This window comes from Bombus vosnesenskii, unplaced genomic scaffold (assembly GCF_011952255.1).
Source record: "Bombus vosnesenskii isolate JDL3184/JDL3185 unplaced genomic scaffold, Bvos_JDL3184-5_v1.1 scf7180000013348, whole genome shotgun sequence".
Taxonomy (NCBI): domain Eukaryota; kingdom Metazoa; phylum Arthropoda; class Insecta; order Hymenoptera; family Apidae; genus Bombus; species Bombus vosnesenskii.
This window is the reverse complement of record NW_022882984.1, coordinates 1,182,935-1,209,914: the sequence shown is the minus strand read 5'-3', so window position 1 is coordinate 1,209,914 and position 26,980 is coordinate 1,182,935. Positions and strand designations below refer to the sequence as shown.

The 26,980-nt window shown below is 44.4% G+C and overlaps 2 protein-coding genes across 8 annotated transcripts; one reads left to right on the top strand and one right to left on the bottom strand.

The window, feature by feature from the left end:
* Positions 1-563: 563 nt before the first annotated feature.
* Positions 564-2,427, top strand: LOC117236380. Its single transcript, XM_033499273.1, has 7 exons — positions 564-750; positions 954-1,213; positions 1,278-1,400; positions 1,463-1,518; positions 1,602-1,680; positions 1,798-1,926; positions 2,000-2,427. The coding sequence occupies exons 1-7, from the start codon at positions 579-581 to the stop codon at positions 2,204-2,206; spliced, it is 1,026 nt and encodes a 341-aa protein (XP_033355164.1). The 5' UTR covers positions 564-578; the 3' UTR covers positions 2,207-2,427.
* A 696-nt stretch (positions 2,428-3,123) lies between these two features.
* On the bottom strand, positions 3,124-26,972 carry LOC117236381 (syntaxin-1A). 7 transcript variants are annotated; one of them, XR_004493848.1, is made up of 11 exons: positions 26,713-26,972; positions 22,771-22,857; positions 19,696-19,795; positions 16,002-16,076; positions 15,349-15,531; positions 15,168-15,241; positions 14,959-15,096; positions 12,523-12,633; positions 11,907-12,401; positions 9,239-10,484; positions 3,124-9,137 (listed from the first exon to the last, which is right to left on the bottom strand). XR_004493848.1 is itself a non-coding variant. In XM_033499274.1 (10 exons), exons 1-9 carry the CDS (start codon positions 26,743-26,745, stop codon positions 9,252-9,254), a joined length of 882 nt encoding a protein of 293 aa, XP_033355165.1. In that variant the 5' UTR covers positions 26,746-26,967; the 3' UTR covers positions 3,124-9,137; positions 9,239-9,251. The 7 variants fall into 7 exon arrangements, 3 of the variants coding, with proteins under 3 accessions (XP_033355165.1, XP_033355167.1, XP_033355166.1); XR_004493850.1 differs by lacking the exon at positions 11,907-12,401 and having other exon boundaries at positions 26,713-26,970; XR_004493849.1 differs by lacking the exons at positions 11,907-12,401; positions 12,523-12,633 and adding an exon at positions 13,838-13,948 and having other exon boundaries at positions 26,713-26,968.
* Positions 26,973-26,980: the final 8 nt, after the last annotated feature.

Here is a 26,980-nt window from a genome sequence, read left to right as displayed (position 1 = left end):
CCGCACGAAATCACTGTTCCAATCAGTTGCAGAAGTATAGGATTCTATACTTTCTTTGCAAACTGTTCTATTCTATCATTTACTCGCAATTTTATAGGAAAATTAAATTTCAATTCAAACCACTACTATACTGAATCGATAACGTTGAATGCGATACGAAAATGGCACGGGGTGGTTAGGTGACCGCCCAAACCTTGCGACACGAAAAAGCATTGATTGTCATGTCTACCCTATACCTCGTTGGTAACTTCAAAAACTAGCGTCTCTAGCAGTAATTATACGGTACAATACTATATTATACGGTACAATATGTATGTACATATCATATCAAATCTATGTGATCTCTGTATAATATATGTATATTTTTGACATACATGTATCATACTGTGCATATTTTTTTAAATTTTCCGACTATGTAATAACTTTGCCTTCGGAAAAACGTGTTTGCGCTTTAAAATGTGATGAAGTACCATTAAAAGAGTTTCCGAAGAGTATCGTATAAAGCAGGATTTGATTAAAATTTTTTGACATGGAAAAAGATAAAAGAAGTTGCAAAATTGCTAAGCTCTCGTTGCTTTATGGCCGCGAGATGGCGATCGCATCGGACGACCGTCGATCGATACGTTGTCACTTGCCACCGCGTCATTCGCGTGAAAATGAAAACGGAGACTGTTTTACTTTTTTTGACGTGTTATTTTCTCGCGGGAAGCATCGCGGACTACCAATTCCTCAGGGATAATTACGTTGAAGGTAAGGGCACGAATGTCAAACCGATTCCGGCTACGTCATATTGTGTATTCGTATTGTGTTCATTTCCCAGCTATACCAGACACGCGTATCCCGCCTTTCTTAACCTCGAACACTCGTTCTTTCCCGATCGTCGTCAACTTTTTCAAGACCTTTCTCGAACGAACCGATCGAAAAGATTGTAATCTTTGATCGAAACATTGCAGAAGATGCACAACAGTACGACGATTTCGACCGATTAACCTCGTTACGACAGTACGCGTTTAACAATGACCGCGAGAGTCGTCGAAACATTGACGATGAATTGGAGAATTGGACTGGCCGATGGATGCCCGACAGGCCAAACGAGTTCACTCCATCTCCCAAAGTACTTGCAAAGGACGATCAGATAACGCTTTCCGGATCCTCTCAATCCCTTCACGGAGTACCGATGGGATACCCGTCAAGAAACTGCGACGATGCCAAAGTACAATTTGCGTCTTTTGTTCTTTGATCGATTCTTCGACGTTGATTCTCCTATTTCCTTTTAGACCAACTTGACCATGGATTGGGACGGTAATCCGATCAATTACACCTGCTACGACAACAAAATCATCCCGAATAGAAACACGATAGCGCTCAAGTACTGCGAACGCATTCCAAAGTATTACGTGGCAAGTATTTAATCGCAACAGCGGTGGCAAAAACGCTAGGTAATCGACTCGAATGTTCACAGGCTACGCATAAATGCATGTACGAGGAGATAGAATACGACGACGACGTTCCGCTGTTGTAAGTACGCTGTTGTGTTGTTTCGTTAACGAAAAACCCGTTACGATGATATACTCGTAATACTAGCTGTGCGCTATCTTCAGCGGACCGCACAGGCCACTCTGGCCCATCTACGGCGAATACAAATTTTTACCGAAGCAGAGGTGGCTCCATAATCTCGAGGTAATTACAACGTCCAACGCATTTGGTCCAACGCTCTCTTTCCGTTACCCGTCCCTATACCCGTTTGTAACCATTCTTTAATTTCTTTCTGCTTTCATCTTTTGCCACTGAGTTTAGCACGGAGCGATCGTCGCATTGTACCATCCATGCGCCAATCCGATGGAAGTAAGGCGTTTGAAGAGTCTGGTCTCGACCTGTCTACGGCGACACGTGATCAGCCCGTACAACCTGCTAGACGAACGCCGCGTAAGCTCTTGTAATTGCTAGAATTACTCTGTTTTGAAAAAACTGGATTAAACGCCAGATATCGATGTTTCAGCCATTCGTTTTGGTTGCGTGGGGGTGTCGTCTGAGCATGTCTTATGTGAATCCTGAACTGGTGGTTGGATTCATTCGCGAGCACGCCCTTCGTGGGCCGGAGGAGGTCGCGAGGGACGGCGATTTCGCAGAAAATCTGCTACATCCAGCTGAAATCGTGTCCGATCTCGACGATACAGTTTTGTGCCCGAACGTGCGTACAGTTTAACGCAATTGACATCGCGTATCCGTATCATACCTACGTGTACATACCAACACACCTGAACTCTTACTACTACTTATTTATTAGCTGCGATTTCTTTTCCCTTCCCTCCAGCAGTTTCCCATCAACTTTCCCAAACTCTCCTCTCCTTTTCTCCTTCGTTATTCGTTGTTTTATCGTGACAACATACAACAGAAGAATTAATAAAGATAAAATCGAATCGAAAGGTAACGTTGAATTTTTTTTTCCTTTTTTTCCCTTTTTCGCTCGATCAACGGACCCCTTTTTCCTTTATTTTATTCGCTAACCGGTGTGACGCGCGGCGGGCTGTATCGGCTGCAGGCGTCCAGCAACGAGGGCAAAGGAGACTAATAAATGGGACGCGCAACATACACTCCCGTTACATATTCTTGTATATTGTTCATCTTTCGAGAGAGAAGATTTAAATACATTGAACATCGTGTCGGTTTTTAAAATCTCTTTGCGGACCTTTGTTATCTACAGACGTATAGTAACTTCACTGTAGTGCTGACTATAATCGTTATTCCTGCGGATACGTATCTTCGATGATATATAAAATTAGGGTAAGACAAGTAACGCTATCATATTTTGGTAATGTAAAATATACTACTCATCTACTCAATAGTAAGTCGTTAACGTAAAAGAATATAATTGTACAGTAAACGCTTGGCTCTTTTTCTTTTTTGTTTTTGTTGTCGCTTCGACAGATCAATAGATCGAAGATAACTCGCAGAACGCGACGGAAAATCGGCGAATCGGGAGTCAGAGAGGACGAAAATGTCCCGAAAGGTCGAGACGAAACTGTTGTACGGTTATCGTATCACGACGAAAAAAGACGAAGATTCGACGATTCGCCAATTTAACGGTCACGCGGAGCGCGAACTCGTCGTACCCTTTTTCCCCCCTTCATCTCTTCTTTTTTTATTTTTTTCTTGGAAACTTCGGTAGCCTCTGTGTTGCAAAGCGAGCCAGACCTATAGGATCATCTATAGGAGCTACAGTCTATAGTGCAGTAATGCGTATGTATATTCAATACAGGCTCGCAGAGGCGTTCGTATTTTTGTGCAGGATCGGGCGATGCTGAAAGGGCACCACCACCCTTGCTCGATCGCGCGTCAGATTTTCGACAGCCCCGTTGTTGTTTAGACCTAGACGATGCTGCAACGAGCTCTCTTCTCTCCATTGGGTGACAAGCGCGGACCTCGCCTCGCGTTTCTCTTCATTTTTCTTTTTCTGTCGTCAAACACAGCTAGTAAACGCGTTACGACGGTGGATCTCTTAAGATTATTGCCAACTTTGTACAGTGTCGATAATAATAATGGTAATAACAATAATATCGCATTAAAGATGGAAACGAAATAACGATCTATCTCGTTCTGTTCTCGTTTAACAGAGAGAGAGAGAAAGAGAAGTGAATGCATCCGTGCTCGCTCCACGCAAATACGACTCATAGGCGGAAAAAACACCGTTCGTTTATTTAATAAGTAATCCTTAATACAGGTCTCTTTTTGTCTTTTTCTTTTTCTATTTTTTTGCCTTTTCATCGTCCTTGTAATTCTCTCGCCTAATAGAAGTGTGTCTACGATAAAAAGTATTTCCATACCATTGTTCAACGTGCTAAATTCTTCAAAGTATCTCTTTCGTGCATCGGTTTCTCTCTCGCATGCACGCATACGCACTCTTTCGCTCAAACTTTTTTTTTTTTTTTTAACATCGTTCGTTCGTTCGTTTGTCAGTACATTCGTCCGATCGCACGTTGCTTCTCTTTCTAAACTGTTCCTCTTATTCTCTCTTTTCACATCCCTTTTTCCCAACTTTCTTACTTTCTTACTTCTTTTTTGCTTTCGTTCGTTCGTTCGTTCGCTCGTTCGCTCGCTCGTTCGTTCGTTCGCTCGCTCGCTCGCTCGTTCGTTCGTACGTACGTGCTTTCTACTCCTTCCTCTCCCACTCTCTCATTCCCTAATTAGTTTTCTCAATAATGTAAATTTATTATAATAATCTCACTTTGCCGCGTGGCAGTCAAGAGACACGACCACGTAACCTCTCTTATCGTTATGATTTAACACCAACACCCCAATCACGATCGCTCTTTATTTTTGTTCGTTTGTTCTTTTGTCTGAAAACATTCGCAAACTTACGATTTACGCTCGAAAGTGGAATTGACACTCATAAGGTTATTGAAATAGTCTCTCGAAGAGTAATAATTGCACCGATGCGACACGACCAATGTACATTCTCGATACTTTGTCGTGTTCGAGGTCTCTAAAGCGTTCCCTCTGCTTCGTCACAATTCCCATTTACCTCTCGTGTTTACTTCCTGATTGGCTCACGCTTTAGCCCATCTGTCGGTCTTGTCTTTCGTTAGTTCGCGTTTCTAACGTTCATCGGATGCAAACGCGTTTTTCCCGTCTCGATCGCTTTATGTATTTATTGGAAAACAAAAACAAGTACGTATAGTAAAGACAGGAGGAAAGAAAAAGGGATATAAATGAAAGAAAGACAGGTAGACAGACAGATGGACAGACGGACAGTACCGTTGCGCGAATTAAGATCAAAGATTGATTCGCACTCGTGAAATCTCTCCTCGTGAACGAAAGGAAATCAACGAAGCCACAGGTAATATATGTGTATATATATATAACGTGTGAACGAGAAAATTCCTCTTTCCTAGTTTTTTTTAGGCCAAAATACGTATTCTATGCGCATACCGACCGTCGATATTACCGACGTTACGTACACTTATTACAAATTATACATATAAATCTATCGTGGCCGGGAAAACTTATTCGATGGTACGAAAGTAAGTGTGATTTTTCAATTCCTATCGCGAGGATCGCTACACACGAGCGCGCACGCGTCTGAGAAAAACGCTAACGACAAGATACGAGATTTAAAGCTAGTCGAACAAAAGGTGAACGACTTGTCTCCAAATCGCGGAGGCTGATATATACAAAAATGATGCGCACAGGGGAGAGTTTGCGACGATCTCTCGTCTCGGTGCGGATACGCGATACGCGATCGATCGCATTAAGGCCGATAACGTGTTCACGATTGTTCCTGTAGATCGGCATCGAACCAACACCGAGAGAGGATCAACGATTATCGACCAATCAATCAACCGTGTTCGTCGAAGCGATCGCCACGATCACTCGGTGCACGCGATTCGATTCGATTTCAAAATGCGAAGCAACCAAGTTCGGAGGAGGGTGTCTATCGAGTAGATGGACCGCCGCCGTTTATCGTTCCTTTTCTTTCTTTTCCACCGACAACACACATACGCGAAAGCGAAAGAAATTTTTCTTCTTGCGATCCTCCTCCACCTGCTTCTCCGCCGCCGACGACGACGACGACGACGACGACGACGACGACGTTGACGCGACGTTGACGTTGACCGCGAGTGCGATCGCAACCACAACAACAAAATACCATCCGGTCCGATTCGAACAACCAGGCATATCGATCGACTCGTCACAGAGGGATTTTCCGCGTTTTTTTTACTTATTCCTTAATCGTATTCAACGATTAAATAATAGATCGTGGCAACGTAGCTACCTAAACTAACAATCAGTATGCTTCTGTACAATGCAAAGTGATTTGAAATATCGTTAATTATCGTTATCATTATCATTATGATCGTGTCGTACGTTCCCCTCCTTTCACCATGTATATTTGCCACGTTTTTATTATTATCGTAGCATCGTATCGCCGTCTTCATCGCATTATCGCATTCTACCTTTAATATCGTTGCTACAGCAACGTGGCCTGTGTGTAGCGTAACCATTTACCTCTGTTTCGTCTCTTTCTTATATCATTCTGAAACATTAACCCATAATCTTTGAAACGCATGTACCTCAACGTTCATATAATATAATCAACAAAACATTAACACGAACGTCGCCCATTTCTTGCCCGAAAAGCAATTATCAGACGACAGTTTACACGAGCAACAGGCGTCGCGAATAATAAATTATCATCGTTAATATATTACTCTTTTCGACTGTGCCGACTACCTATTTATATATACATGTAATATGTTTTTATTTTTTCTCTGTGAACGCGTTAGCGCGTTTCATGTAGGTGTGCGAGTATATGTGTGTGTGTTTGTGTGTTTGTGTATGTTACTGCGTGGCTCGTGTCTCGCGCTCATAACCGTGAGCTACGGTATACGCACGTATGCGCGCGCATTTCGTGCGTGTATGTGTGTGTGTGTGTATTCTCTCTGTGTGTATATACGTACGAGTGTTCTGTGTGTATATATATACATATATATACACATATAGCAATAAATATGTATACACTTTGTGTAGATACGATACATCGGTATGATCCAGATTTTATCGTCGACGATTGTATTAGCGTTAATTAGTTTCCCGTAACACCTATATCTTATTATTGCTGCAACTTTATAGATCTCCTCTTCTCTCCTCATCGCGTGTTCCTCGTCTCTGCGTCCATTTCCCTGCGTCCTTCAACAGCATCTTGTTCCTTGCGCCGTGTGACCGACCGCTTCAACAACGACGCACGCTTCTCGCGAGAAGCTCTTTTCGATTTTCAACCGATATTCGCTTCACGACCAAAACGTTCGCGAAACAGAAATCCAACTAAATGGGACAAAGTTGAACGAAACGAAATCGAAAGGAATGTTCCAGCAGTCTTTGTCGTCGTAATAGTCCTGGTCGTAGTCGTAGTACCGTCGTTATTGTCGTTGAATCGGTCATTGGCCGATTATCTCGGAGTACTTGACAACGTACTCAGTATCCATGAGCTGAACTGAAAAAACAAAACACCAGGCGGCTCTCGTGCGTGTGCGTGTGTGTGTGTGTGTGTGTGTATGTACGTGTAATCGAGAGAGAAAAGTCGCGAAACTCGGCAAAGATCGAAAGAGTAGCGACTTCTCGCGAAGGGAAGCAAAGCGATTACGCCGATCGATCGATCGAACCCAATACCCTAATGGCGTTTCGTGCAACACGAAGTCAATGACGTTCCACTATTCGACTCGTCGTTCTCGATTAACCGGTATCAACTTGCATCGACCAGTCGATGATGACGCCACGTCGAAAGCGAGAAACAAACTACTTAGGTGTATACGTATTTCGTCGAACGAAAGCTAACCTAACGTTGCGACGCGCTTGGAAATTCGTCCTTTACGCTCTCGCGTAATCTAGCTACATATACGGTTTTGTTTTGTTCTTTTTTTTCTCTTTTTTTTTTTGTAAACAGAGTTCTCTGTCTTTGTCAATGATGCGTTTCGCCAAACTGTTCTTTGTCTCGCCGTTTCTTATCGTTCGGAGAATACGAGGGTTCTCTCGGTTCGTTTACGTACTCGTTACGTAATCGTCATTGACGATTACATCTCGACGCGACATAGCAACTGGCTCGGTTCGATCGAAGACCGTTGCGGCGATGTTAGAAGCAGCGAGAGAGGGAAGGCTCGTTAGAAATCTACGCGCTTCGAATAGTACATGATATGTGGCGAGTGATCGTGTATGCGTGATGCGCGTCTCGAAAAAACTATCGCGCGACTATATGCTCGAAAGCGTTCGAAACATCCGAGAGGTCCGTAAAGAACTAATTTCCAAGCTCGGTTAAAAATCACAGTCAAAAGAATGCACTTCGGTAGGTAGTCGGTTTAATTGGACACGGCTACCAGAGCCGGCGCACCACGCCGAAAATGGCGTGAAAAACGAGAGGGTTACTCGGTAGCCTCGCGCGACGCCTCGCGTTACAGAAAAACTCCATTGGGTGTTAGGCTTGGCTCGGAACGAGATACATCGATACGACCTATTCTCGCAGGTAGCCACCCGCGAGAGCACCGCTTATTTTCTTTTTTTCCGCTCGTACTTACGTAGGCCCGGTAGCCTCGAGTAAAATCGATCGCGTACGAGCGAAAGTAAACGACGTTCGTCGCTCGACTCCGACGTTACGTCACGCGTGTCATCCTCGTCTCGTTGATTGTCGGCCGTGCAACGGCCAATAATCGCGATAGGCACCGTGATCGCTCGAGAGAGATCGACGAAGGACTCGCTCCGCCGCTTTGCTCGTTGACGTTCCGACGCGAATCTTGCCGCTTCGATACGTCGCCGAGCAACAAGGTCGCTTCGTCGCTATACGTCGTCCGTGCCTTTTATCGTTTCTCGCGTGTACGCGTTTCTGGCTGTCGGTATTTCCTATTTACTATTCGCTACTCGCTACTTGCTATTTACCGCAATTGAGAAATGACCGATCGCGTACGAAAGGAGAGGTTGGAAAAAGGGGTAAAGACGAGGTTGAGATCTAGCGAAAACCGAGCCTACCAAGACAAATCACTCTGGCGCTGTTAAGTTTTACGCTTCGTGATAGAAAGTGGAACGAAGCGAGGCTAGCGACGAAACTATCCGCGCATCGAGTCTGTCGATGGAAGCGCGTGAAAACGGAAAGAAACTAAGGAGGACGGCGATTCGGTCAACGATGGCGAAGCTAAGGCGACAAACGACGATCGCGCAAACAAACAACGACGACGGCGATTCTTCGTTCTATCAGCTATCGCTTTCCTCGTTTCCGTTCTCGTTCTTAATTCGTGTCTACGTCCGTTCTTTCCTCCTCTTTCTCTTCTTTCCTCCTTCCTGATGATGAACAAGTTGGACGCGTATACGTTAACGCGTAAGCGTAACAGAAGGCAAAATACAGCGACGATCCGTAGGACGAGGAGCGGCACGCGCGGACAAAAGGCCTGTCGACAACATCGCGATCGAGCGCCACTGTTCCTGCTGTTGCTGTTGCTGTTGCCGTTGACAATGGCGAAATTCCAATCGACGACGACCGTGCGACTTGGAACGGGCGAGGTGTCCACCAATGTTGTTTCGGGCCGATTTGTCTGGATTCGGACGTTGCCGACGTTTCGCGCTGACGAACGCGACGGCAACTTCTTTGGATTTGTCTGCAAAAGAAAAAGACAGAACAGGATCAATGGAAAACGCGTGTCGTTCTCGCCGATTTCGTTCGTAATACGTGGACCAAAAGATTGAATGGGGACGGTACCTGGGTGCGACGTTTACAGCCCAAAATATCCACCGATGGTGGTAGTCAGAACGACGGCGAGTATAGCAAGGCAGATCATGATCATGATCTTCTTCTGCGCTCGGCATCAATGCATCGGCAAAAACATAATGATCGATTATCAACACGGTATGCAATTTAGCGGTTCGTTCCTATCGTAACTACTCTGATCTCCTCGGTGGTATATGCTACACGCCACGTTGCATCACGCCTCCCTTCTTTCTTCTCTTTACGCGTACACAACACCCACGCAAACATCGTATTCGATCTTCTTTTTTAAATCGCACGTGTTTCGCATGCCTCTCTGCGTGTGTCACTGACCACTTGCTGGAAAACTGTTCGTGTGCTCTTGATCCTCCCAAAACCTCGTCGGATCGTCGGATCGTCCGATCGTGTCGCATCAAACGAATCCTAGATTCGCGCGTTCGCTTCTCTCTGTTCGTTTCTTTTATTTTGCTCTCTTTTCGCATCGCTGCATAGACACGATACGCGTTCAGATACGAGAAAAACGCAAATTTCTGGTTAACGAGATCGTCCGCCCTAAATATCGTCGTTACACGTACCTCTTTCATACAAATCGCCTACTTATTTACGGATCGTGCGAAATTAAGCGAAAATTCGTTTCGCGCGATTGCTGGACTGCTCGATCGGTCGGGACCGATCGTCGTCTGGTTTCGTCATCGACCTCCGTGTACCTTCGACGAGCCACGGGAACGCGTGCTACGCGACCGCTTTTATACGCGACAAGGTGGATACAAGGTAATTCTGGACACGGTTACGAGAAAATCGGGGAAGACGTTTAAAATGGCGTCGCACACGAGCGCGCACTTAGCATCGACCGCGCACGCGATTCTCGAGCAAACGAATCGAATACGAGGAGAACTCGTGCGAGTATTTGTAAATCGTCGACAGCGTCCGGCGTGTTCGCTTTCGAAACGTATGACGCGTGTACGCGAAAACGCCGCAGCTGTTGCTAGTTCGCGACCTTTTTCTGCGAGGTGGCTGGGTGTGTGTGTGTGCCCTGCCATTCAACGAAAACATTGTCTTTCCTCTCTTTTTTGTCTTTTTTTTTTTTTACTTTTCTTTCATGGTCCACTTTCGTGTTCGCTTTCGTACCGCTTCACTGAAATCCTCGTATCGTCGATCTATCTTCTTACAACGCATATACCAGAATGATTATGAGAATGATGATCGCTATTGTCAGGCAAATTACGATGAACATCAATTTCTGCGAACAAAATACAACATTGCTGTCACTCGATGAACGCACAAAGCGCATCCAAGAACAGAGCCGCGAAAGAGAATTCTCGGTTGAGAAGTTGGAGCTCGGGCCAATGCTCGAGAAGCCGATACGATCGCCACAGAGGACGTGCGACCAACTCGTTACACGACGAGGAAGAATCGCGAGAGTTTGATTCGAGGCGCTCGAATCGCCGACTCCGCTGCTGCCCTCTTTCCTTTCGAGCTATCGCAGTGACTCCACTTTACTTTAGAATCTCGCGCGCACCGATTCTACGATGTTACGAGAGATCGCGCGAGAGGGCACAAGGGCGAGTCGGCGATCGGAGTGCGAATAGAAAAAGATTGGCGCGTTAGTGAGACGAGCGGTTGTGGGTTAATGAAGGTTATTGCGTTACGAACAACAAACAAGTTTCGTTTTTAGGTGTTAGAGACCAGAGCCAGGGGAAACAAGAGCTCGGAGGAAAATAGCGAAGCTGGTTCCGCTTGCCAAGAACGAGGCGCCTGCGTTCGCGCGTTAGAAACAATCTGCTTCTACGCAACAGCGTTTAGAAACGCGGCAAACCCGAAATCCTCCGGCGAATTCCGAAATCCTTCGACGAACGTGTACTCGTTTCTTGTCATCGTCATCGTCATCTATTTCTTTATATACGTAATTACGTGCGTCGCTGACCAACCACTCCGTTTACCACGAGTATAATATTCTCTAGCTGCGCTTCTTTGTCTCTTCGCTTGTTTCCTCGCGCGCCTATTATCGTCGCTTGTTCGATCGGCGCTCTTCCTCTGTTCTTGGTGTCGTATCGAAGCGTCGGTCAAGCGTCGCACACGCGTTCCGAAATCCCGAGTATCGCATCGTGTCCCATTACCCAATTCCTAGCGCGCGTTTCTCGAATTCTTTAGCTCGGAACGCTTCCTATTATTATGGCGATTAATATCACGACCGATATTAACACGCAGATTACGATGAAGATCATTTTCTGTGGACAGAAAAAAAAAAGATACGATTCGTGTGAGAAACCGGCGAAACAGCGACGAACGAATCCGTCGAAGCGCGGGCAAAGTGCAGAAATCACCAGAGGAGTAGGGAAACGTTGCGCCGTGTCGTTACCACGGTTCGATGAGAAAGCGGCAGACGCATCGGTTCTTGCACACTTAACAAGGAGAGCACGAAGGAGAAGAAGACAGGCAAGGCAAGCAGACAGAGATCGAGATCGAGATCGCGACCGATAATACTGGACGAAAGAAGAGATTATCAAGGTTTGAGTCGAGAGGAAGGGGAAACGTAAAGAGAGGAAAAAAAAAAAAATAGGTGAAACACGCGTTTCTGCGCGAACTGTTGCGTCAGCTTCGATTCTAAAAATGGAAGTTTGCGACTGTTCGCAAGCAAGAAGAGAAGCGGCCGATGACGTACCTTTACGTTGCACATGCTGTTGATACGTTTATCTACGTCGGCGTCAGCTCTGCGCTCGAACGTATTGCACGACACACGACATACGACATCGAAAAGTCGAACAAAAGCAAAGCGAAAGAGAGAGAACGTACGTAAATAGAGAAAGAAACTCGTACACGACACACGATCCGTTGCCACCGCTTTGGAAAAGAAATTCGCAAAGCCAGAGTGAGCGATTAACGCGTACGATGATCCGTGTCGCGAGGCAAACACTGAACGAGTGGCTTCGGATGTCGACGAAAGGAGTCGTCGTTGTCGTCATCGTCGGAGAAATACGGATACGACCGAGGAGAAAGAAGAAAGAGAAGAAAGGAGAAACAGAGGTATAGGAAGGCAAGAAAGAAAGAGAGAGAAGAAAGAAATCGCGAGATATCGAGAGAAAGATATGCGTCGACTGGTTGCTGTCGTCTCGTGTTTTGGCCACGAAATCCTCGGGGCCTCCACCCCTCGTTCCTCCTATAACGAAGTAGGAACAACTATCGATGATCGCCGCTGGATAATTATCGCCCCTATCGATCGTTCTTTCTATCGAAAGCGATCCGGCGGCGATCAACCGTTATCGATTCGATTCGTTTACCTTACGAGCTTTGCTTCGATACTCCTCGGCCTTGATCAGCTCCTCCCAGGCTTGGCCAACGTGGTCGCCGGTTTGATCCACGAGGTATTCAATGCGGTCCACTAACTCACCCTGACGTGCCGTACCAGGAATAGGACGGATGGGACCGATGGAAACGAACAACGGGAAGAGATGGTGCGGACCGGAGCATGGCGATTGGGACCTCGGGGAGCGAGATCGAACGGGACGAAAAGGAATCGCAACGGTAACCGGTGGATCGCCTCCAACAAGGATGTACCCAAAGTTAATCGTTATGCTTCGTCGCACGCGTGTTCATGTGCGTTTACACGTATACGTACACGAACGTAATCGGATCCGACGACGAGCGTACGTATACGCATAAGCAGCGTGCACAGATAGAGGTAAACACACCATGAGCGAAGCCACACACCGCGGTACACCATATACCGCACACGTCGCAGCGTATCGGCAGCGCCATCACCCCGCGGGTAAGAAACAGCCGCGACGCCATCCCAAACAAAGTTTCACGCCCGTCAACGTAAAACGCGTGTACACGTTGTGTTTTCGCGTATGACCGACAGGTGTACACGCGCGTGTACGCACAAATCCAATCGTAAACAAGAGTTAGACGGTTAGAGAGCACAGATTAGTACGTGAGATTTTAGTAGTACAAATAAGAGCCACATTTAGCACACTCATTTTCAGTAGGACAGAGCGACACAAGTAGAGAGACACAGAGGCACGCACACACACATATATATATATATATACGCGCGCGCACATAGAAAAAGTAGAGAAAACAATCAAAGTGGGTAAAGGACGCGTAATACATACATCGTAATACATAAATGCACATCGAACGTAAGAACGCACATAGGTGTGTAAGTATGCGCGCGAGCGTCGTTTCGATTGTACAAAATGTGGTAACGGAAACGACAGAGAAAGCGTCGTCGTTATTTGATGTCGTGTCATAGTAGTAGCAGTAGTAGCAGTAATAGTAGTAGTAATAATGGTAATAGTAGTAATAGTAGTGATAGTAGTAATAGTAAGCATACGCGTAAAGGCGCACCAGATAAACCAAAAAGCGTAAAAGGTTTCACATAGTAGCGTAAAAATGTACAGGATGAAAGAGAACCGCGAATACGTGGATGAACGCGATGAAGTAAGAGTGGATAGGCAGAGGAGAAGGGACAAAGGTTAAGAGAGTCGTCGTGAATGATAGAGAGGGGGAGACAGGGGATCAAAGGAGAAAACAAAAAGTGACCAATTAGACGCGAACGAAAGATCGATGGTTTGAGATCTGGGGAGGACTCACCCGTCGAGCTTTGCTTTGATACTTGAGCGCTTTTTTGGTGTCCTGCGTAGCCGTCTGCACGTAGTCCACCGCGTGTTCCACGTGGTATTCTATGCGATCTATCATCTCGCCCTAAAGTAGGTGCGTGGCGCGAATCCACACAGCGTAACAGGGGAAGAGAGAGAGCGATGTTAGTTGTATAGTCGGTTAAAAGCCGAGTAACGATTAAGATCAAGATTTTTCTCATGCACCGCTACACACGGAACAGGGAAAACGACGAGAAAGAAAAAGAGAGAGAGAACCATAGCCACGACGATAATTAAAAAAAAAAAATGAAGTCACGAAGACGAGTCGAGCTAGAGTTGTCCAAAACTTGCTAATTACATTTCTCTGCTTGATAAAAAAAAAAAAAAAAAGAAAAGATAAAAGATTTGACGTTATCGTCGTGTTAATATCGATAATATCGTTATTACTGTTATTTATTTAGTCGTTCGCTGGTATAGCATGCATCTTTAATTTACCAACAACGGCCATTGACCTATTCTTCCTCGTTAGCCGGTCGCGGTCAAGAAAACCGACGAGAAAGCTCTGTCAATGGCCGCCGCGTTAGCGAACTCGACAAACACCAAAAACGAGATCAAAGCGAATAGCCGATGTGTTTGGCAAAGAAGAAGCTGGCCGCGAAAGAAAAGTTACATGGTTCGCGCTACGCCCCTCTTAAAATTCATCCTTTTCTCCGTCTCCCGAGTACTTCCGTGTGCTTCGTTAAACTTTGCCACCCGTATATGTTATACTTACCTCTAACGCGAACGAATGCGATTTTAAATAACAAAACGACGATAAATATCAAAATCTCGGTATCGCGTGAGCGTATCGAAGGAACGTTAACGAACGATCGAAATAAACAAACGTAGCGGTGACGTGCAGAAGTAGCAGCTGACAAAAGTACTATGCAAATACCGAGACTTTCTGTTTCTACGCTCATAGACTATCGTACGAAAAGACAAGAGGAAACATTTTTCAAAACAAAAAATGGATGCAATATGATAACGAATAACCGAAAAGACAAACTGTGGAAAGCAAAGTCGGAGGGTGAACTGGGGGACGATTAAACAACTGCGACGTTAGGTCGCGGACCTTACCTGACTTTCTACCAACATCGCCATGTCCATGAACATATCGTGAAGTTCCCTGATCGAATTTTCTAGTTTAATGATGTCGGCATGACGCGCCTCGATATCGGCGAGCGTCTGTTTCGCTTGTTGCGTTTCCATGATAATCTGCGAGAAACGCGTCTCGATACAGCACCATGTTTTCGATCCATGTAGAAACGAAGAAACGAAACGCTTACCCCCTGCGTGAACACCGCCGGATTTCCCTGTTCCAGCATTTCCTCCAGTTCCTCGTTGGTGGTCGTCCTACCGGCTAAAAGTAGAAACCGATGGTCGTTTAAACTCTAACATAAGGCGTAACACGCGGTCAACTACGTGCTCTTATACGATATACAGATACAAGCAATGATCCTCGCTTACTGATTTCCAGCTGTCGTTGTATCCTTCCCTTACACCGTTCTCTGTAATCGGTTTGCGTTCGATTGTACTCCGTCATCACTTCGACGAACTTCCTCGAAAGCGTCGAATGCTGTGTCTTGCGTATCCTCAAATCCGCCGAAGATTTGTTCGTGTGCTCTTCTTGCTCGATATTTTGTTCTATCACTGTCCACATGGGAAACATAATATCAAAACAGAGTCGGCTAGCGGACACAGTCCAAACCATATATACAACATGCCTGTCTTCTCAAAACGCGACTACTTTTTATTTATAGCGAGCAGAGGTGCCCGTGGCTTTCACCACAAATACCTCCGCGTGCAATCTGTGCGTGAAAATTTACACGCGCGTTCATTCAAGCCGAAGAACGATGTTGGCGCGTCCAGAGACAAAAGCCACGCGTACCTCTGTTAACACTATAAATACACCCCCAAATCAGGGCAAGACACGATCAAGAATCAAGCGTTCGATCGGCTTTTCGCAACGCACGGTCGATTTAACTACGGCCATCGTACGTATATAGTTATAGACATACTTTTAAAGTAAATCTCGCAATTGGATGAATTAACGTTACGCGATATTTGTATAAAGGCTCGCATTCATTTCGTCGCGCATCTATCTAGGCTCTGTCTCTTACCCTTCAACTTGGCTCTGACTTTATTGGCCGTTTTCTTGATATCGGACATCAGGTCTTCCAATTCCATTTTAACCTCTGCAATGAGAAAACAAAAACTTGATTCATTCTGTTATCTAAGTATCTTACCATCGTTTAACCACGTTTCTCGATACGTCCCTTTCCATGAATTCACAAGCGACTCGTCAACGGCCCATAATTCTTCTTTCGACGCGTAAAAGTATCGCTCGAGATACGTCGAAAGTATCGAAACCAGATAGTCTACGTTTTTTTCAAGCTCTCTCGTGGCAAATGCCTGAGTTTCGGTTACGTTTACGTTCGGAGTTAATTGCCTGAACGAGAGAACGCGACAGATGGCGACTCCTTAGGACCCGAAACGGAGGAAAGCAAAAATGCAACGACACGATTCCGCTCGATCGGTATTTCCTGCTGTCATCGGCAAAGTCTTTTCCACCTGACCCGGTTGTCACCGGATACTCCCTGTAACCCCTTTCTCATCCCTGTTCGTCATTCATCGACAGGGTTGCCCGATCAATTCCACCAACCGTACGGAACCGTATCGCCAATTATCGCGCGTTTATTAAAACGTACCATATCCGTCGTACGCTAGCCATGTCGTGTCGCGTACGTACTATGCATACGTACAACATACACCTATGTGGTCTACGTATCTATCTATATGTCGGTGATGAAAGGACATCGGGGCCTTTCTTTTGGAATTTTTGGGAACATCCCCAATACTTTAACCTAGACTTTTTATTATAGTTGTACTTAAATAACGAAACTTAGAAGTAGTTGTTTATGATTTAATCGGATTATGTTTGGCTGAGATTTATGACAGTAGCCATAACTGGTCGGTCGGTCGGTAAACGTAGCCACGGTCACGAGATGGATGTTTTTACCTAACACAGGTATGGAGTAGTTGTATAGCTCTCCTTAAAAATATAGCTGTGGCAGCACACGTGGACAAATCAAGCCACGCGTGGTTTTGCCTCGAAGTATCAATATCGTAGAACACACACATATTGTACTAATAATCGAGCTCCGGACAGAACAATGTCGCCGCTAACGTGCAACCGTCTAACAAAGGCGATTGGAATTTTATCGGTACCCCCTCGAACAATATAATATAAACGAACGCGGTCGTAAGGAGAGGAGAGTTTCATCACTCGCAGTCGCATGCGATCTCATCAGCGAGTTACATACCGTCTTTACGAGTTAATACCGAGCGTTCTAGCGAACATTCTTTGACTCGAGTGGTACAGAGAAAAGCATATAAGTGCAGTTCCACTTGGACTGAGCTAGTTAGTTGAGTTCTACTTGTACCGTCGATAAGTAAGTTGAGTTACGCTTGAATTGTGGACAAGTAAGTTAAGTTCGACTAAGGACTTTGAAAGAAAGCGCATTTGCTATCCCGTTGACCGTGGATTCGTTATCGAACCTAAGATCATTGTCACTAGCATCTCGAGTATCTAATCACCACGGTTCAAATTCTGTAATAATCATATTTGTACCAGTAAATATCATCTCTATTGTACAACAACAATGGCTAGTCCAAATGAAGATTCGTTACACGCCCCTAACCTCAATGAGAGTGAGACAACGAGCCTAGAGACGTGGTCGAACGACGTACAGAGAAGAAAGGAAAACATTTTGACCGATCGAGATTTCCAAGATCGTATCTCCGATCGAATTTGTATTCGACATTGAATTGGATTCCGCTAATATAGTCGCCGGCTGTGCACGCGTTCTCATAGGTGACGCGACGGGCGCGCGCATTCTCCTGCGTCGAGGGTGCTCGATGGAATTGGGTTAATACGGGGTGGAAACGTGCCAGACCTACTTCCAAAGCCTCTCGAGAACTCGGCACGCCCGGGAGACACGGGACGCTCGAATTCGATCGAATGGCGCGCGCGTTTCCTGTTCCAGAAAAATTTCCTCTTTTCCTCTTCCCTTTCTTGCCGCCATTCTTTTCTCTCGAACGACCAAACGACGAACGCGACGCGATATCGATCTCTCGGACGCTTCCGATTTCGGCAAACTCGTGCGTGACCCGGCATTCTCGTCCGCGATTTATCAAACGCGTTTCCATATGGAACGCCACGCTTCCGTTACGAATTGTACATATCGAGCGTAACGAGCAGCACAGCGAATGATAAAATCGAACTACCGCTTCGTCAACCAGCATTCAGCGACCTATTTATTCGAACGAATCCGTTCTATCGGGATACGCGACAGACGATCTTCGATACAACCTTTCGATAACAAGCGCTTCTCGCGATCGTGGCACGCCGCTCGTGTAACCGACAGCTAGAAAATCGACTCGATGCTATCTAAACCCAATCTAAATCGCGTTTTGATCGTATTCGGCGAACGAAGCCATCTGACCGTTTTAGGGAGGTGCAGACGCTGTTTCACATCTCCACGACCGTGATCAAGCATCGTACGAGCACGTGGGAAGAAATAGATCGATAGAGATAGCGGCGATGAGAAAACCGCCGTCGTCGGTTTCGTTTTTCGTTTTGAAACGAGATACGCGAGGAGCAAGAGAGCTCGATCGATCTTTTCGCTAGAACGCTTCCAAGTCAGCCGATGTCAGACGTAAAAGTAAGTACGTGTGTGCAGTGTGCACTCGTGGTGCATCGATCCGGTCGTCCTCTCCAGTTTCTCGCGACGAACAACGTCACTCGACTTGGTCGTTCACGGTGTTCATCTCCGTTCTTCGTGAATCATCGCGCGCGCACATTCGCGTCTCTACTATCCTTCGGTTCTCCTCCTCCCCTCGTTGTTCTGCCTACTTCCTCGATGCCTCGACTCCTAACCTACAGTTATAAAATAGCTCGCGTACACTGGACAAATCGTTCCAACGATCGATAAGGAATTTTTCGCATATATCGACGGGTCTACCGAAATCGAAAGATCAGTTCTCCGCTGCTCGGTGTATCGATATAGGAGTTCGCTTTATATTCGAAAATTGTAATAATACAAGGAAACACGAATCGCATTCTCATTCTGTCGATTATATCCATCCTCGGACGTAGGAGAACATAATCCTGCTATTTATATCGCTTCCTATATACAATACATATGTAGATCCGAAGAGAGATCAGCCGCATTCAGCAAGCATTCCAGCCGGAACGATGGGATCGAACTGATCGGTTCGCCGAATAACCGGAACGCCGGTAATCGAGCATCGTTAGAGATTAGTAAAAGAAGAAAAAGTATTATAGGCAACGAATCTCTAATTATAAGTGCCGAGTGGACAGTTACGATAGCAACGAGGGTAAGATCAATCGTATCGGACGATTCTAACGATCTTTGTCGTTCTACCGTTCCGTTCTTTTTCCCTGTCGTCTTTCCTTTTCTGCTTCGCTGGCTTTCTTTATTACCCGTCCAATTCTGTTCCTTTGCTCGTCTAACCACCATTTCCGAAAGACTGGACGAACGACGTACAATCCTTCGCGTTCGACTCGTACACGTTTTCCCATACTCGTTGCAACGCAGCTATTCTCTGCGGATCGTTTATCAGCCGGAATCAAACAGATTTGATCCTACGGAAAATTGGCCGTCTGCGTTCTACAAACAGCGATTAAACGTATCCAACGATGGAACAATTTTGATTTGGATCTCTCGCGCGATGGTTTGCGCGATCGATGCACGAGACGGATAAGATTAAGGAGAGACCGTTGGAACTCACTTTCGTCGGTTTGTGGTGCCGATAAGATGGCACTATGTTTTTTCTTCACATCCTCTACGTTCGTCTGGATCCTGTCTATCATTTCGCGGATCTCCTCCACCTATGGAAAAATTAGAAGACGTTAAACCACGTAGCGGTGTCGGTAAAAATCGAAGAAGATACAGAAACGAAGGAAGGAAAACAAATAGAAAAAGAGAGAAATGGGGAAGAATACATTGAAAAATATGAACTATCGATCGTGAGGTATACGACGAGAAAGAAGAACGGAAAATAATCCAGCAAGGAAGGAAAAGTATGCAATGGATGGTGAACTCGTTTGAATAATACGTAGTTTTCACAGGCATCGTATTACGAAGGCAAATCCACAGAACTTAAAGAGTAAATCGGTTAGTAGCTACTTCTTCGTAACATACGTGAATAGTAAAACGTTTAACATCGGTCGATAAGATCGTTGAAAGTTGTAGGGCCGCGCTCGTCCAGTAGGAGAAAAGGCAGATTTAACTGATTTTATTTTCGAAAAGATAAAAGGCGACAAGTGGTTGATATGTCGTTTCTACGGTAACGATTCGCACCGATGTTTCACCTTTATTAAAATCGTCTCTTCCCACGCGCTGTAGAATAAAAAAGATCGGATACCGAAACAAGCGGTCAGAGTTAATACGAGCCCACGCAAATAGCAACGAACGTAAATGTCAAGGATCTTATTTGCACTGATTTCCTACATCGAATTGTCGGTAATGCGTAGGTGCGTGGTATCGAGTCGCGTTGGATTCCGATCGTTCGTATTTTTCCATTTTACGTTTCCCAAACAACGTTTGTTCCGGTGTGATGATTCGCATCGAATATCGACCACCGCCACCTTTTATTATTATTACGATACCTACGTGAACTCCAATAAGAAACGTTAGACTATAAAAGATCCGTAGCGACTAGTTGCACGAACAAAAGAGGAAATTGTCATGCAAACGACTAGCAAGCACGGTTTATCAGCGAAGCTATTTTCAAAGCTATCTTTGAGAAAGCCGTTAGCTTCCAATAAACAACTTTCCTTGGTCGCGTGATTTCGCTGAAATATTTTACGGCGCCCTTAATAGCAAATCGCTGGTGTCATAAACACCGAGTCCGAAACTATTCAACACTTTACTGACCGCTAGCGATTCAACAGCATACGCACGTCCGACCGGCATCTCAGGCGCAGATTCTCCCTGGCGCTGCCTTTGTTTCGGTTTAGACTCTCCGATACCATTCTTTTTGTTCACCGCGAACGGTACGTTTTTCAAATTGATATAAAATTGTGGCAGCTTACAAAGCAGCGCAACTAGCGCAACTGAACGAGGTATCTTAGTACTAAATAACGAATTACTGCTCAAATAATGAGAAAGATTGTCGGCGACAAGAAACTGATTAAATAGGCCATCGGTCGGTAAACGTCGGTGACAAAGAACCGGTGAATCGGCTATCGGTCGGTAAAGTGTTAATTTTGCAAAAAGAGTTCGCCACGCGAGGCCGGTCCATACGGTCGGTCAAGTCGCGACCCTCGGGCTCCAAGAAAATCCCCTTACGTCTACCAACTTCCGCTAACAACATTAACCATACAAAACGTACGAAATTCTCCGCGAACAGGAAACGCAGAGGTGCAGCCTCCGACGAGTACGGAACGTACACGCGTCAACGTAAAAATGCAAAACTATACTCTGTGATTGAATCGAACACGTATCCAACCATCCCTTCGGATCCATTTGTGTATATTCCATGTTTTAACGATAGTCTGGTCGATTTAATGTAGCAAATAATTATATTCCTTGATCATCGTTCTCATTCATTTTCACGTTCGTATTTTTTGCTGTTTGCCATGAGATATGCTGTAAATGATTCTACTGGGTTGGCAACTAAGTGATCGCGGATGTTGTCATTAGGTGGTAATGATAAAGTCCGCAATCACTCAGTTTCCAATCCAATACAAAACGTATTCGCACTTTGCTATCCTATCCAATTCATCTTCAATTTTTTCGATAGAATTTAAGTTAAAAAAAGGATAATAATTGTTAGATATAATTGACTGTACTGCGTTCATTCTTTCGGATAATTGAAACAAATTTCTAAATTTGTATCCTTGCATGATTATAAAATTCTGATCGATTAATCGTTTTCTTGATACTTTAGATTGATTGTCGCGTTTCCTATGAAACCAGTAAGCGTCCTAACACTTATGAACAGGGGCGTACGAGTAACGCGACCCAATGAGAAAATCGCGCAGCGAACAACGTGCAGACAGAATGGATGCGAATACGGGGGTTGAAATATTTGATACATTTTGTACGCGATAGGTGACGCGATATGGCCATTCGGCTCGGAGTCGTCTCGACCTAATTCTCCAATATCGAGACGAAACCATCCGAACAGAAATTTTCTTGCGTTTCGATATCGACGTGAGCTCGTTTGTCGACGACTGGTCGCGTCTCCTTTGTAACTGCGTTCCCTCGTTCATCGACGAACCAATGGAACCGCGTCAAATAGAAATGCCGATCAAGTAGGACGCGCTTCCTGCGCTTACGATACGTAAATCACTTTTCATACGCATACCGCAGTTGATAAATTTCGTTCCATCGATATCGCGATTCCGTCGAAATAAACACGCGAGCGCGACAACGATACTTCGATCTCTCGCGTCTCAATGCGACCGCTGTTCGCGACTTTGAAAAGATTAATTCCACCCAATCGCTCAACAGATGGAATCCGATCGTCTAGACAACAGGAATCTATAGATTCGATCATAGCCGATCTTAACGTTTACGTGAACTTTCGATCTGCCGCTTAATCGCCCTCGATCGCGTACGTATAATACGCTGCTACGTATTGTCTCGCGGTTGTGTGAAATAATTGGGAAAAGAGACAGAAGAGGGAGACAGGGGGCGAGATGAATAGACGAGATCGGTCGGAGAATAGATCGAGGAAACGAAAAAGAAAGAAAAAGGGAAGAAAGCGTGTTTCTTGGCGATGAGATACCATGCTGGGAAATAGAGTCTCTTTCGAAACGAGATTTCACGTCCGCAGTTGTACAGATTGTATACTTACCTCCGCGAAAAATTCGGTCATAAAATCATCCGGCCCGCCAACGTTGACGGAAACATCGTCCGCCACGTCATCGTCGTCCGACTGGGCCTGAAACAAATCAACAAAGTATTCGTTAATAGTCGATTTGGTTTTTGCACTGGCGTGTATCGAACGAGCGATCAACGTCCATCATCCAGTCAGCATCTTTCGGATTACGTTGTTTTCAATTCGTGTACATACTAGCGATCGATCGGTTGATACATATTTCAGCCGTTTATTCGCCAAATCGGTTAACACTTTACTGACCGCTAGCGGTTCGTACAGCATACGCACTGACGCAACTGAGCAAGGTACCTTAGTACTAAATAACAAATTACTGCTCAAATAACGAGAAAGATTGTTATAGGCCATCAGTCGGTAAGCGTCGGCGACAAAAAACCGATTAATCTGCTATCGGTCGGTAAAGTGTTAACTGCAGGAAATAAAAAGTAGACCGAGTCGATGAAATTATAAAAGACTAGATGGAATTTAATTTAGCGATTCTAGATTCACCGTCGTTTGTAATAGAGATCGATATGGTAAATGGTATTCGAGAAACATTTGTGGGGAAGTGTTTTCCGACCGTCGGTCGAGCAAGACGCAATCGTGAAGTGAAAACCAAGCTGCGCTAATCCGACTTGAGTCGCATCTACGCTCATTGTTCGCTTCCATAACCGTTTGTATGGCAGAGGTGTTTGAAAAAACAGGGTAGAAAAATCTTAATCGATTAAAAAGAGAAACAAGCGGCGCAATAGCTCTCATCATATTTGTTATTTTATGAAATACACCTATATTATTGTATATGCGTGCTATTAATTTATAAATATTTCAAGTTTTCTTCAGTAAAAATTATTGAGAAGATAACGATAAAGTACAAAATACCATCAGTCGTTCGTAGCGTTCGAATGTACTGGGACTTTTCGACGCAAAATCTAAACAGCGCGATCGCGCTGCTTGCGACTCAAACGGTTAAGCAGCAGCGTATAATAAGATATAGTCTGTGTCCATCTGGAGGAAATGTACCTTCCAACGGTGAAGGAATTATATAAATCGATTGAATAGTTTCTGAGATTACCTCGGGCATACACATATACCTACGTAGAGGCTTTCTCTATTTACAATATTACTATAGATAAGTATCAGTCGACTGCTTTAGCACAAAGTCCTGCAAAATTTTCAAAAATGGAAGTAAACATTTTGACCTGTGAACGGTACATTTTCGAAAGACCGATTCGCGAATGTAAAGAGAACGCGATGTCAACCGACGACAAGTTGCCGAAGAACAGTTCGTGGTGTGTAGATTCGCGTCGACGAATTAGCATGGAAGACACGATCATGAGAAAGGACGCGAAAGACCAGTCACATCGATACTGCTGTATTTTACTCGTGACCGATACGATACTCATTATTCCGTTCCAATTAACAAATTGCTATATGTGTTGCATTTCGTATCGAATAATACGATACCTTTACTCCACTAACAAACAGAACGTCCGATAATTATATCGTCAGTCCAATACGATCGATACTCGTAAAGCTTCGTTGTATTTTCAAACACGTGTCAAACAATGTCTAAATACGAATCAAACGGAAAATCTCGTCCGTACTGGTTCTCTTTAAACACCCTATATCTCATCCTCGTTCAAACCATGGAACTGGTCTAACGCTACTTTAGCTGTTTGCAATCGGCATATTTTTCTATCGCCATTACCGAACGATAAACATTTACAGTTTGAAAATAAATTTTGAATACCGCCACTATGGCGACATCCGACTTTGACGAGAAATTTTAAATGACGCCACAGTGGCGACATCCGACTATAAAGGGTTAATCGTCTCCACGCGAATATATTTTTATATTCCAGCTATTGTACGTTTTCATCGATCTCTCCTCCTTAACTCTTTGTTCGTACCTCCTTCATTTATCTACAGCTAACTAATAAATGCAGACCTGGCAAAATTTGTCGCGAGACATAATTCACTGAATTTCAAATTGTTTAAATGCGACTAATAAAATATAAAACTATCGATATTGTAATATTCTAGAAAATGTGTTAAGTATGTAATGAATGTGAATCTAATTGTTTCAACTACAGTATCAAATAGAGATATTAAAATAGAAATTACAAACAAATTTTAAATCTTGTAAAAAAAGGTTTCATAATGTATTTATGTATAATATTTACAAATATTACTAATATGTCCCTATTATAATTCTCGCATTTCGCCCTCCGCCCAAGAAAGATTTCTATATCCGTCACACTGTTTCGAAGTCCTACTCGAGATTATATCAAGATGTCGAGATTATCGCACGATACATTATATAAAACACGAAAACGAAAAAGTAGGCCGTCCTTTCTCGATTCTTTCTTTTCGAAACTCTAATAGCTGATTTTTGGATAATAACGAACTATGCCGAACAAGTTCTACTGCTACTGCTTTTATCATGCGACATAACCTATGCAGACGCAACAAGCGCATGTTCGTGTCATCCCTTTTTAACAAATATTACGATATACATACATCTTATTTACTTCTTATTTTTTTATGCGGTTCTTCACTTTGACTACTATTTTCAGTTGTATCAAAAAATAAGGAGAACTCGATTAGAAGTCGAGCGTACGATTCACCGATTTCCAAGTGTTTCGATCGTGAACGCATTCTCGTACGAAAATCCAGGCCGTTGAAGAAGAAAGAATTAGAACACAACGCAATGTCTAACGCAGCTAGGCACGCTAAACAAACTACACATATACTATCTACGTAACGCGACAAACGATCGAGAAATAAATTTGAACACGAATGATTTGTTCCTTGCACGGTATTGGACAATACGCGCGACAACCGCGTATAATTAACATCTAAAAAAAAAAAAAAGACAGATAACAAAGCAAGTTGATTCTCACGATTGGTCGGAATATATGTAAGGGAGGGGGGAGAGTGTGGGGATGAGGGTGATTGTTCGTAGGGCAATTGTTTATCGTAATTAGAAACCACTGATTTCTTTCTTTCTGAAGTCAAACGAAAGAAGAAAAATAGGAAAACGATCGTCGAATGTAACCGATGGGCTCAGGTACGCCCAAATACATATGTAGCAGGTTCTCGTGAGTATTAGTCGGCGCCTCTGAGTCATCGACACCGACACCACTATTCCTACGTACGACCGGTCACCTCCTAATGAAACTATAAAAATACTCGTCAATACCCGGAACATTGTATATTGTATCACAATGTTCGAACGTCATCCGGAAGAATGAATCTTCCATTTGAAAGTGACTGCCTGAATGTACTTGTACCGGCATCGAGAACTCTGTCATCGTTATGAAATAAACGATGACGAAAAACATATATTGGCAAACACCTGTCAGTCACAGGAGGCATTGGTCTCTCTCTTTCTCTCCCTCTTTTCTGAACTCTCACGCTCGCTCACTCGCTCGCTCTCGCTCTCTGTTCAACTACCGAATAGTTGACAGTCAAGTAGACATCTCGGAAACGCCTTCTTTCCATTTTACCAGTAAACGAGCATCGATTCATTTGACGATTGGTGTTTTTAAAGGAACTGTTTGAAGTCGTCGAATGAAACGACGATGTACTATATTACAAGTATAAATACATATATATATATAATATATATACATATATATTATAAGTGCATATATATCGCGAGAGAATATCGTTTCTTCGAACGTCACAAAATACGAACGATGCAGAGAGTCAGAGTAACAGAATTACAAACAGACACTAACAAAACTGAGATTTGCAGGAGTAAGAGAGAGAGCGCGCATGAATTAGAGAAAACTAGAGAGAAAACCACAGAAAAAAGGAAGGTAGAAGGAAGGAAAAAGTAGACGGGCAAGTTGTCGTCGACCGTTCGGCGATTCGGCTTGATTTCGAAAAAAATATAGCTAGTTTTTGAAAACTCACCGCAACGAGGGCTGCTAATCTATCCTTGGTCATGGCGAGGGTGGCAAAGTGTTGCGAGTCAGCGGGTGTACGGAACGATGAGACTAGCGACTAATCCCATTCACGATTTTATCCATGTACTATGAGCACGACCACTAAAAACTAAAGGAAACGGACGCACTAGCGGCGAGAGACACGATCGTAAAATCGATACACTCGCGAACTCGGCTGCTTCTGCAGTGCCGTCCGTTCTGTTGCGCATGCGCCGCTGACGTCAACTATACTCAGG

Excerpts from the sequence above, each read along its gene's own strand:
- LOC117236380 (XM_033499273.1), top strand. The coding sequence starts at position 579 with ATGGCCGCGAGATGGCGATCGCATCGGACGACCGTCGATCGATACGTT. Across the intron at positions 751-953 it reads CAGGGATAATTACGTTGAAG|AAGATGCACAACAGTACGAC; the intron begins GTAAGGGCACGA and ends GAAACATTGCAG. Across the intron at positions 1,681-1,797 it reads GGTGGCTCCATAATCTCGAG|CACGGAGCGATCGTCGCATT; the intron begins GTAATTACAACG and ends CACTGAGTTTAG.
- LOC117236381 (XM_033499276.1), bottom strand. The coding sequence starts at position 26,745 with ATGACCAAGGATAGATTAGCAGCCCTCGTTGCG. Across the intron at positions 22,858-26,712 it reads GATTAGCAGCCCTCGTTGCG|GCCCAGTCGGACGACGATGA; the intron begins GTGAGTTTTCAA and ends GATTTGTTTCAG. Across the intron at positions 12,634-14,958 it reads CGATGTTGGTAGAAAGTCAG|GGTGAGTTAGTGGACCGCAT; the intron begins GTAAGGTCCGCG and ends ACGGCACGTCAG.